The sequence below is a fragment of the Hypomesus nipponensis genome, chromosome 15 (genome assembly GCF_054491055.1).
Source record: "Hypomesus nipponensis isolate SF chromosome 15, ASM5449105v1, whole genome shotgun sequence".
Taxonomy (NCBI): domain Eukaryota; kingdom Metazoa; phylum Chordata; class Actinopteri; order Osmeriformes; family Osmeridae; genus Hypomesus; species Hypomesus nipponensis.
Window position 1 is genome coordinate 16,952,395 of NC_140375.1, and position 12,606 is coordinate 16,965,000.

The 12,606-nt window shown below is 51.2% G+C and overlaps 2 protein-coding genes across 6 annotated transcripts in view; both read left to right on the top strand.

The window, feature by feature from the left end:
- The first annotated feature begins 5,418 nt into the window (after positions 1–5,418).
- LOC146257836 (uncharacterized) overlaps positions 5,419–12,606 on the top strand; it is a 15,329-nt gene continuing 8,141 nt past the window's right edge. Inside the window, exons 1-2 of the mRNA XM_084674807.1 lie at positions 5,419–5,506; positions 6,782–7,127. Of these exons, the coding sequence (XP_084530933.1) occupies positions 5,477–5,506; positions 6,782–7,127 (376 nt within the window). The 5' untranslated portion in view covers positions 5,419–5,476. The remainder of the gene's footprint in view (positions 5,507–6,781; positions 7,128–12,606) is intronic.
- Positions 7,266–12,606, top strand: part of LOC146257837 (uncharacterized) — a 41,228-nt gene continuing 35,887 nt past the window's right edge. For all 5 annotated transcript variants that reach the window (XM_084675025.1, XM_084675022.1, XM_084675026.1 and 2 more), the window contains exon 1: positions 7,266–7,540. The gene's annotated coding sequence lies outside the window, so the exon portion shown is untranslated. The remainder of the gene's footprint in view (positions 7,541–12,606) is intronic.

Consider the following 12,606-nt stretch of genomic DNA (forward strand, 5'->3'; position numbering starts at 1 on the left):
GTGTCGTGCCAGCCCCCCTGTGTTTGGATGTGATGTGATGCGTGTGCGAGCGCCGGTCGAGCGGCGGCAGACAAGCAGCCAAAGGTGATTGTTTCCCTGCCACTGCCCTTTCCCTCCCAGCTCCCACGCGAAGGAGCAAGGAGCTGCAGCAGCCAGCCAGCCGGACACGAAAACTCGCTTTTTCGCGAACTAGCCAGGCATCAAACGTGCCCCCCCCCCCCCCTCCTCTGTCTGCATAAACCCCACCCCTTACCCACCATAGATCCCCCCCCAGGCCCCTTCAGTTACCGTACTGTACCCCTTTCTAGAATATTCCACCCCTCTGCTCCCTCTAGCCCTCGACCTGTTAACCCCACATCCCTCGTAAGTGTCCCTCCATTCCTACCCCTGCACGCACATTTCTCCTCCTCACCTCCTTACCCCTCCTTCCTTCTCTCTGTCCTCCTCTAGCCCCTCCTTTTCCTCTTCCTACATTCTCCTCTCTTTGTTCTTTACATTCTGGCCTCCTCCTCTTCCTCCTGGGCTCTTCCTCTTCTTCCTGGGCTCCTCCTCTTCCTCCTGGGCTGCTCCTCCTCCTCCTCCTGGGCTGCTCCTCCTCTTCCTGGCTCCTCCTCTTCCTCCTCCTGGGCTCTTCCTCCTCTTCCTGGGCGCCTGCTCTTCCTCCTGGGCTCCTCCTCTTCCTCCTGGGATGCTCCTCTTCCTGGCTCCTCCTGGGCTCCTCCTCTTCCTCCTGGGCTCCTCCTCTTCCTCCTGGGATCCTCCTCCTCTTCCTCCTGGGCTCCTTCTCTTCCTCCTCCTGGGCCCCTCCTCTTCCTGGGCTCTTCCTCCTGGGCTCCTCCTCTTCCTCCTGGGCTCCTCCTCTTCCTCCTCCTGGGCTCCTGCTCTTCCTCCTGGGCTCCTCCTCTTCCTCCTCCTGGGGTCCTCCTCTTCCTCCTCCTGGGCTGCTTCTCCTCTTCCTGGCTCCTTCTCTTCCTCCTGGGCTCCTCCTCTTCCTCCTGGGGTCCTCCTCTTCTTCCTCCTGGGCTCCTCCTCCTCCTCCTGGGCACCTCCTTTTCCTGGGCTCTTCCTCCTCTTCCTGGGCTCTTCCACTTCCTCCTGGGCTCCTCCTCCTCCTGGTTTTCTCCTGTGAGGGGGGGGGGGTGGTTAACGGGGGAACTGGGAAAATAATTCTGGGTTTTAATTAAATCACCAATGACTTGGAGCACTAAAGTGCAGCTGGGATCAGTGTTGGGACCATGTCTTCTGATATGTGCCTGCATATTTGAAGTGTTATCTGCCGCCAGGGGAAGTTTTGTGAAACATGACAAATTGTGCGTGTTTCGTCTACGAGTGCCATCCCTTTACTCCTCTGGATAACCAAAACATTAGTGACTTGAATGTGCCCAAGGGGTCTTCAATCTCAAGGTTATTATCCATCTCGTGCTAATTAATCTAGCCTAACTTTGACCGCAGGCATGATCACTCGATCATTATTGGACCAAAATAATCACGACACATAGTTGGAAGACAATAAAACAGGTCTAATGTGTAATATTTACATACACCTTGCTCAAACTTAAAATATAAAAAATAATGTTTGTGATTGACATGTTATAGTGCAGAGAAGAATAGGTTTAGTGAGATTAGTAATGTAATGAGAGCTCAGCAGCAGTGGTGGAGATGGTTGACACTGGAGAGGGAGCCGCTACACACCACCCTGGACGTCTGGGTCACGGACGGCTTCAGTCCCGCTTTGAGATCCGTTATACCCCTTATAGATACCCCCCAAACACTCCCTCCACCCTCATATTGACACCCCCAAAATCTGGCTTTTTTCAGGTTGTTGTGTCGCCAACCTGAAAACACACGCAACCAGAATCCCCCAACCCCCCCCCCTCCCCTCCACACACACACACACACACACCCTGTTAGCGGTGGCGAGCCAGCTCTCGTGTGATGCGTGGCGCCGTAGGGTCCAGCTGAGGGGAATCTCTCATTGGCTCGCGCTACGCTGAACAACGGGGGGGGGGGGGGGGGTCTTCATCTCCGTGAAAATCTACAAAGCCGCAGTCACGAATCGCACACACACACGTACACACTGACACACACACACACACAACATTCTCACAGCCGGGGCACATAGAAGAGGAGACCCACATGGATGCACGCTCACACACTTAGGCACGCTTTTTTTGGGGGTGGGCGAAATTAGGATTTACAAAAACATGGTTAAGTCGCCTAACTACATAATCCCTTCTTAAACGCTTGCGTGATGTCGGGTCTGTGATTCTAAGAGAGAGAGGGATGGACAGAGAGAAAGAAAGAGAGAGAGAAATAGAGAGACAGAGAAGAGAGGCAGAGAGAGAGAGATGGTGGGTATGTAGAGGGACCAGGGAGATATAGGGGGATCCGAGGTGACAATAGAAAGCCAGTTCTTTTGTCTGTGGATTTTCCTTGTAAATCCCTTCATTCATAATGATATCAGTTGATGAAACCACAAAGACAATTTCTGGGATAGCTTGCTAATCCTTCAGGCAGCTAAAACCCCCTAAGTGCCCCCCCAACCCCTCATGGCATCTCTGACTGGAGTCTAATGTGCAGTCAGTTAGACACAGGGGTTGGGGGTGAGTGTGTGTGTGTGCGTGTGTGAGGGGGGGGGGGGTTGGGGGAAGGGGGAATTTGGGGGATTCTGGTTGCGTGTGTACGTTCAGTCGGTTGTGAGTGGGGGGTAGAGTGGGGGATTTGTGATTGGTTGTGCATGAAGAAAGGGGGAGATTTGGTTGGCTGGAAAGGTAGTTGTGATGGTCAGTTTTGGGTCAGGGATTTCAGGAGAGGGGAGGGCCGATGCCTGTGGGTGCAGTGCTTATTTTGGGCGTGTGTGTGTGTGTGGGAGACAGAGGGCTCATGTTCGTGACAGTGACCCATTTCTGCCAGTGGGATTTGAGGAACCAGATGTGTTTTAGCAGCTAGACAGAACAAGAGAAGGAGAAGAGGAGGAGGAGGAGGAGAGGAGGAGGAGGAGGAGAAGGAGCAATGTAGGAGGATGAAGAGTAGAGGCTGACAAGAGGAGAAGGAGAAAGGAGAGAAGGAGGAGGAGGGGATTCTTTTGAGGTGCTTTGTCTGTAAAGTGCTCTTTACCCACCCCCTGTACATGAGACAATGACTACAGTCGCAGACACACACACATACACACACACACACACACTTACTCACACAGTAAAAAGGCTTCAAGTAAATTAATCATTGACTCCACCACCACCTAAATGTCTCACATCAGGCGGAGGCTAATAGACCCATCTTTAATGGATGTTCCTTGGAGACATAGTGCTGAGGGATTGAGGAACTCCTAGCTCCTCAACCTTCTAGGCTGTAAACCTGCTCCACCCGCAACGCTGGACACCGGCAGAGAAGCAGACTAGTTATGACCTCCAAAGTCTGACCCTGGAAAGGTGCTGGGAAAAGGAGGAACATGCAGAGAGACAGAGAGAGAGACAGAGAGACTGAGAGAGAGACAGAGAGAGAGACAGAGAGAGAGACAGAGAGAGAGAGAGAGAGAGAGAGAGAGAGAGAGAGAGAGAGAGAGAGAGAGAGAGACTGAGAGAGAGACAGAGAGAGAGAGAGACTGAGAGAGAGACAGAGAGAGAGAGACTGAGAGAGAGACCAGTCTGGGAGCTTTGAAGGGAGAATCTAAGACTTCAGACTTCATACTGGGTTTCTTCAACCAGCTGTGCTTTCATATTTCTGGCTATTTAAGATGCCTAGACTTTAGAGGGATATAGAAGGAATTAAAGATGCTTGTGTGTATGTGTAGCTGTGTGTAGGGACGTGGGTGTGTGTGTGTGTGTGTCAGTGCGACCTTAGATCAAGCCGACGGCTCGTAGAGTGATACTGGATCAGATCAGTCACGGTTGTGATTCAAGCTTCTGCAGTGGCGGCTACTGAAACCAGGCCGAATACAGTGTGACCCTCTTCACCCTCCGACCCCTCTCTCCCCCCACTCCCCAACTGCCCCCCTCCCAATCCCCCCCCCCCCCTGTCCAACTGGCCTCCTCCCAATCGCACTCACCCATCCAACTTCCCCCCCATCCTAATTCCCCCTCCTCATCCATATGCCCCCCCTCCCCGCCCTAACATTCCCCCCTGCTACAGACTGCAGCCCCCTGATTAGAACACAATGACAAAGTAGAGCAGGATGGGACTGGCTTGGCTACCAGACGGATCAAAAAACACAGACAGACAACCTGGAAATGACCAGGAGATGAGGAGGATAATAGGCGAAGGATGAAGAGAGGGGAAGGAGAGAGAGATAGAGAGAGAGAGAGAGAGAGAGAGGAGAGAGAGAAGAGAGGTAGTGTCCGTGGAAACAGAGGACAGACAGCGCCAGCCTGCTATCTAGGAAGAGCAGCTTGAGCATGGTTCTCCCTGGCTGTGGGCGTTCGAGGACGACTAGACCTACTCTCCTCTCTCCTCTTTATTCTCTCCATCCTCCTCTTCCCTCCTGTCAGGTTTGTTTTTAGAAGTGTGTGTTGGGCGGGAAGGCGTGTGTGTGCGTGTGTTGGGGAGGTTGGTGTGTGTGGGGGGGGGGGGGGTGGGGGGTGGGGGACAGGCTTAGTTTGGCGTTTGAGAGCTAAGCGAACTTGTCAGTGCCAAGGGCAAGGGGTCTCTCCGCAGGGGCTAACTCTGTCACGGGAACACCAAACTCACTGGTGGCAGACACTCTTCCCTCAGGGCTGCGCGGGAGTTTATGTGTCTGTTTGCGTGCAAGAGTGCTGTCAGTCGTACGCATTCTCTGGGAGTAGTTTTTTGTGTTTGTTTGTGTGCGTGTGTGTGTGTGTGTGTGAAGGAGGGAGAAGACAAGAGGGGCGACCTCAGGGCCTGACTACAGCCTGACTGACTGAACACACACACACTCCCTATCACCCATGTGCTTTGCAGTCCCTTATCTGACCCTATCTCCAGGAACCATGTGGTCTATCGCAGTCTAAAACTCTCTCCCAGCCCTCCCTCTCTCTCACTTACTCTCCCTCCCTCTCTTTCTCTCTCTCTCTCCCTCTCTTTCTCTCTCTTTCTCTCTCTTTTCTCTCTCTTTCTCTCTTGCTTTCTTTCTCTTTCTTTCTTTTTCTCTCTCTCTCTCTCTCTCTCTCTCTCTCTCTCTCTCTCTCTCTCTCTCTCTCTCTCTCTCTCTCTCTCTCTCTCTCTCTTTCTCTTTCTCTCTCTCTCTCTCTCTCTCTCTCTCTCTCTCTCTCTCTCTCTCTCTCTCTCTCTCTCTCTCTCTCTCTCTCTCTCTCTCTCTCTCTCTCTCTCACTCTCTCTCACTCTCTCTTTCTCTCACTCTCTTTCTTTCTTTCTTTCTTTCTCTCTCACTCTCTTTCTTTCTCTCTCTCTCTCTCTCTCTCTCTCTCTCTCTCTCTCTCTCTCTCTCTCCCTCTCTCACAGACACAGCCCCTCTTCACACGGGTGTAATCAAACGACACAGTCATCTAGAGATGCGTCAGAGATGACAAGCAGCCAGACAGGACACGGTCAGGTCAGGCGTTCACTCTGCAAACCATCCCCCCTCCCACACCATGACGGCCCCGTCTATCTACAGCCAGGAAAAAGCAACAAAGCTGTTTCCACCGTTTTTCCAAACCCCTCTAAAACGGAGCGCTGTACGGATCACATGACACCACCTCGTTGGTCTCTTTTGTCGTGTCAAGTGTGTCAGAATGTCACGGTGACACGACCTGGGCGCCGGCTGCACTCAGGTGGGCGCTCGTTCTGGCGTCGGCGCCGATCCAACCTGAGCTGCTGTGATAGTAACGAACAGGAGCCAGCCTGTGTGAAAAGGCAGCTGTGCACTGCCTGCTGTGAAGACAAAGGAGGAGCTGAAAAGAAGGAGGAAAGAGAGGGAGAGAGACAGATAGGAAGGGAGGAGGAGGGAGGGAGAGTAGGAGGGAGGGAAGGAGAAGGAGGGAGGGAGGGAGGGAGGGAGGGAGGGAGGGAGGGAGGGAGGGGAGGGAGGGAGGGAGGGGAGGGAGGGAGGGAGGGGAGGGAGGGGAGGGAGGGAGGGAGGGAGGGAGGGAGAGTGAGGGAGGGAGAGTAGGAGGGAGGGAGGGGAAGGAGAAGGAGGGAGAGTAGGAGGGAGGGGAAGGAGAAGGAGGGAGGGAAGGGAGGGAGAGTCGCGGAGGGAGGGGAAGGAGAAGGAGGGAGAGTAGGGAGGGAGGGAAAGGAGAAGGAGGGAGAGTAGGAGGGGAGGGGAAGGAGAAGGAGGGAGAGTAAGGAGGGAGGGAGGGAAGGAGGAGGGAGAGTGAGGAGGGAGGGAAGGAGAAGGAGGGAGAGTAGGAGGGAGGGAAGGAAGGAGAAGGAGGGAGAGTAGGAGGGAGGGAAGAGGGGAAGAGAGGGAGAGTAGGAGGGAGGGAAGGAGAAGGAGGGAGAGTAGGAGGAAGGGAAGGAGAAGGAGGGAGAGAGAAAGGGAGCAGAGGAGGGAGGGAGGGAGGGTGGGTGCTGGGCACAGGTGGTACGGTGACGACTGTTGAGATTGAAAGGAAAATGTGAGAGCAAAAGGTTGACACACACACACACACTTGCACACACACACACACACATACATACAATTCATTTCCCCCATACTAAACAACGTGGTCTCTTGACAACGTCCTTGTGTTATGTCCTTGTATTTCCCTCTGACTTATGTTCATATTTCAAACAGCCGTCTGATTCAAGATCTTTGAACTGATTGGCTCTGACGACAGACGCTTCATGGGGATGGCAGTCACGTGTCATGTGTAATGGACCCACTCTGTTGTCTGTGTTTATCCAGATGGAGAGCTCTGAAACGGTGTGTCAGTACTGCGGCGTCAGCTACCTCATCCTCCACGAGTTCCACAAGCTCCAGGACAAACTGGCCCTGGTGGAGAGAGAGCTCCAGGACGAGAGGGGGGCTGCCCAGAGAGAGGAGGCCCAGAGAAAGGCCCTGGAGCTGGGCAGGGAGGACTGGGAGAGGGGCCTCCGTCTGGAGCTCCACAGAGAGGCCACCGAGAGAGAGGCGAGGCTGGGAGAGGAGCTGGAGAGGAGGGGTGCGGAGAGGGAGAGAGCTCTGGAGGAAGAGCTGGAGAGGAGGGGTGCGGAGAGGGAGAGAGTTCTGGAGGAAGAGCTGGAGAGGAGGGGTGCGGAGAGGGAGAGAGGACTTCTGGAGGAAGAGCTGGAGAGGAGGGGTGCGGAGAGGGAGAGAGTTCTGGAGGAAGAGCTGGAGAGGAGGGGTGCGGAGAGGGAGGGAGTTCCTGGAGGAAGAGCTGGAGAGGAGGGGTGCGGAGAGGGAGAGAGTTCTGGAGGAAGAGCTGGAGAGGAGGTTTGAGGACAGAGAAAGAGACTTGAGAGAGGAACACAAAAAGAGGAGTGAGGAGAGAGAGAGAGTTTTCTTTGAAGACTGTCAAAGAAAAGCAGTGGAGAGGGAGAGAAGTGAAAGAGAAGAGTTGGAAAGGGGGTTCGAGGAAAGAGAGAAGCGCCTGAAGGAAGAGATTCAAAAGGCCCATATCAACTTGAAGAAACAGGAGGAACACCTTCAACAGCTTGAAGACAGGTAGGAGTGGGGGAGTGTGTCTGTGTCTGTGTGTTTCCATTACAGTTTTTAAAGTATAGGAATTATCCCATGAGTAACAGTGTTGACACATAAACAGACAGTCATACAACCCTTTGTGTGTGTGTGTGTGTGTGTGTGTGTGTGTTAGAGAGAGTGTGAGTGCAGCACACCATCTGAAACTTCCTCCACAGATTTAATTTCACTATTGCTCATTTACTGGCTGAATTGGTAACAAACTGTTGACTCTGAAAGACAAAGACTGTAGATAGAATGAGAGAGAGAGGCTGAGAAAGAGAGATTGCGTTCCAGATAGAGAGACATGAAACTAAATGAACTGCCATGCGGTTTGATCGTTGTCCTGATGAAACGTGTGGTTTCTTACTTCTGCTTTGTTTGTGTTTTAGATAAAATGATGGGCACATTTGTGCGTGTTTGCGTATCTATGTGTTTGCATGTGTGCGTATGAGCATGTGTTTGCAAATGGGTGTGTTTGCATGTATGTGTGTGTTTGTGTGTGTGCGTATAAGTGTCTTTGTGTTTGCTTGTAGGAGTGTGTGATTGCTTGTAGGTGTGTGTGTTTGCTTGTAGGTGTGTGTGTGTTTGCTTGTAGGTGTGTGATTGCGTGCATCTGTGAAGCAGTCGTGTCGTGCAGTGTAAGGGCAGGAAGCTGGCTGTGGATCTGAGCTGCTGGTTTCTCACTTCCGTAATGAACCCCTCACCCGTCACCCCTCCCTGCTCACAGCTCAGGTAAAGGGTGTTTCTGGGCCACTGTGATCAGCTGTGAGTGTGGGTGCGTGTGTGCGGTTGGAAGGTACGCACGTGCATTGCGTGTGAAGCACCTATGGTGTAGGATGTGTGTGTGTGTGTGTGTGTTTGTGTGTGTGGGAAGTACACCCTCCAACACAGCTGTCTGTCTCTGCGTGTGTGAGGGTCTCTTCCCTTCCTTGCCCACTTCCTGCAGTGACTGCTTCAAATTCATAGCGTGGATGCCTCACACACACACGCACACACACTACTAACCTGTGGGCTTCATGGCACACACACACACACACAGTAACTTGAAAGCCATAACACAGCGTGTGCTTATGTGTCCCTGGTGGTAACAGAGACCTGGGTCTCCCCCCCACACCCCTCCTCAAAGTTGACACAAGGGTTATGAGGCACATTAGGATGATGCGATCTTGGCTACTGCTCTGTGACAGGAACATATTCTCTACACTCTCTCTCTCTCTCTCTCTCTGCCTCTTTCTCTCTTTCTCTCTCTCTGTCTCCCTCCGTACTATATACACTTTATATGTGACACTTAACCAGTGATTTAACAGCACTTTACAGCAATTTAACATTGTCTGACTCAACCCTGGTAATGGAGTCAATTGGAGGAGAGACAGAGAGAGGGGTAGAGAGAGTGAGAGAGAGAAAGAGAGAGAGAGATAGAGAGAGGAGGCGCATGGGAGGAGAGGAGAGGAGAGGGAGGGTTGAAAAGAGTTTTCTGGTGTTCAGTGTGACTGGCGTCGCTGCGGGAGGGTGTGTGTGTGTGTGTGGTGCAAGGTGTGTTTGTGATTGACAAGTCGTCCTCCCAGGAGCACCACTGACAGACAGATAGAAAAACCACACGGCTGAAAGCATCGTTTACTCTTCTGACTGCCGTCTTAGAACAATAAGCACACACACACACACACACACACACATACACACACACATACACACACACACACACACGTCTCTCCACCCCTCTTTCTCTACACTGTTCTGGAAACACACAGTGGTCTTGACAGCATAACAGAGATGGTAGGGTTGAAGAGACAGACCTCATCTAGGAGACAGCTTGGATTGTGTCAGTGTGTGTGTGTGTGTGTTTCAGTGTGAAAGCGTGCTGGTCCATGTTTGCTTGTGACAGGTTGCATCAGAAAGTGGATAGAAAGTGTCACGTTGTGCTTCGCTACCTAGATTTTAAATGTCACCTGAGAGTCAGACATATCCCTGAAATGTACTGTGTGTGTGTGTGTGTGTGTGTGTGTGTGTGTGTGTGTCACTTGACAGACCTCTACCAGGAGGGGGAGGAGGGGGAGGAGGGAGAGGAGGGGGAGAAGGGAGAGGAGGGGGAGAAGGGAGGGTTAGATGAAAGAAGATAGGACCTTTTCCTCCTAACAAGCTCTGGATGCTTAATTACATTTGCCCTGATGGAGGGATGTCACAATTTCTGGTTACCTCTAGCAACCGCACAAACATTCAAACAATCCATGGTTTGTGTAAACGTGTGTGTGTGTGTGACGTACTTTTGGACTCGCTGTGGAGTCTACTGTGTCACAGGTTAGCAGTCGTTCCGACACGGTTTGTCAGGTGTTTGTTTGGACAACAGGAATTTCACATTACAACATCAAACAAATCCTGACACACGCACACATGCACCGACATGAGAACTGTTTGTGTATAGAATGCAGTGCTCCTTTGGAGTGGAGCTTTTTAGATTAAATGACTTAATGTAGATTAAGTATTTGTTTCTACAAGAGTGTGTGTGGAGTGTGTGGTGTGTGTGTGGTGTGTGTGTGTGTGGTGTGTGTGTGGAGTGTGTGTGGTGTGTGTGTGGTGTGTGTGTGTGTGGTGTGTGTGTGGAGTGTGTGTGGTGTGTGTGTGGTGTGTGTGTGGTGTGTGTGTGGAGTGTGTGTGGAGTGTGTGTGGTGTGTACCATGGGAGCTTGCTCGAGGGTAATAAGTGTGTTGGACTTTTATTGGAGTGACTGACCTGCACAGCACTCAGAGTAGTCTCTATCTCCGGGCTTGTTGTCGGGACTCATGACAACGACAACAACAGCAGCACAACAAACCATGTGACACGGCAACAGCTCCAACAATACAGCACAACTGTTCACCAGACAACCATTACTGTAAGTACAGCAGCGCTGCAGACACATGTAGCCAAATAGATTTACACAAACACACACACACACACGCAAACACACGCAAACACACACACACACACAAACACACACACACACACACAAACACACACAAACACACACACACACACAAACACACACACACAGCCTGACGCTTCAAAGCAGAAAATCTCCTGTTTGTATTTGTTGTCAGCTCAGTTGCTGGAAGGCAAACTGCCGTTCATGTGTAGAGCTGAACCAGCGTGTGTGTGTGTGTGCGTGTGTGTGTGTGTGCACATGTCTATCACCTGTGTTTGTATTTATCTTGTTTTTATGCTACGTTGTCTAGTAACCATAGCGGACCATAGCAATGACTGTAATCATCCAAATAACACTGAAAACGGCACGACACACAAACACACACACTCACACAATTCATAAAACAATTCCTCACAGGTTTATGCAGGGTTTGTTTTCCGAAGTGTGTTTAATGTTACATTTGATGATGTCCTTTGTGTTCTGGAGCTGTGTGTTGTGTTCCTGATAAAAGACTACCCTGCGTTTGAGTACGCTAGTCAGAGTTGAGGTTTTGACTTTGAAGCTGGCCTTTGGTGTGTGTTCCCCTGTCTGTTGTGGAGCCCGGTAATGGCTTTCAGCTTTGAATCTGCTGCCATCCTACTGATCAAAACACCCTTTTAACCCAGCTAGTGCTGTCTGATGCTCTCACACACACACACACACACACACACACACAGACACACGCATACACACACACACACAGGGATGACAGAAGACACTTTGATATGCAGCTTTTATGTCAACTTTAATGATGAGAAAATTTCACACAAAGAACATGTTTTAAAGTAGATTCCCTCCCTTGTGCTTGCAGGCCAGGTGAAACAAACTGTTTGTCCTCTCCAATTAACTGGTAGCATATTATCAGTAGCATATTACCAGTCTACCTCTTAACAACTTGTTCTGTGTTTGAGCTTGTTTATTGTGTCGATCAGAAACGTCTGTGTGGACAAACAGTGTCATCACAGCCACCTGAGTGACGTACTAGAGACAAAGTTTATAAAAAAAGTTCTTCCGGTAATGACTATCCAACACATGACGTGTAGACGTGTCTCTGGAATGAGAACGAGTGAGACACGCACAAGCACACACACACACACAGGACTCTCTCTCATCTGGCTCTGGGGCCGGTAGGGACAGATGGATGAACAGTGGGAGTCTGGGCTTTCGTCACTCGCTCGCAAGCCACCACACACACACACACACACAGAAACACACAGACACACACACACTCCAGCTCACACACTGGCTCAGACTAGCTCAGTCACAAACATGCAGACAGACTGGCTCAAACAGTCACGGAACAGCCTCTGACTGCCTCTCTCACACAGACAGGCACACACACTCACTCTCTCTCACACACACACTCACTCTCTCTCACACACACACTCACTCTCTCTCACACACACACTCACTCTCTCTCACACACACACTCACTCTCTCTCACACACATACTTAGGGGCTCAGCCACATGTACACTTATTTACTTGTAAACACGCGTGTAGACTCCCAAACACGCAGACTCTCATTCATACACATGCTGCACACAAACAGGATTATCAGAGCCACACGCCACTTGCATGTACCGTCCCCTTCTTATATTGCCCTTGAACATACACCTTGAACACGTTGTTGAAGTACAGCCGGTCAGGCTGTATGTGATCTGATTGCTGTAAGCACATTATCTCTCATGTACATGAAGCTTGAAGAAGGTTCCATGTTTAAAGTCACGTCACTGTCACAATCTGCCACGAAGGAGTCCCTTCACACTCACTCAGAGGACACCGACCCTACTGTCACCTGGTTACAGTAGAACACAGTCTGCTCCGACCCTACTGTCACCTGGTTACAGTAGAACACAGTCTGCTCCGACCCTACTGTCACCTGGTTACAGTAGAACACAGTCTGCTCCGACCCTACTGTCACCTGGTTACAGTAGAACACAGTCTGCTCCGACCCTACTGTCACCTGGTTACAGTAGAACACAGTCTGCTCCGACCCTACTGTCCCCTGGTTACAGTGGAACACAGTCTGCTCCGACCCTACTGTCACCTGGTTACAGTAGAACACAGTCTGCTCCGACCCTACTGTCACCTGGTTACAGTAGAACACAGTC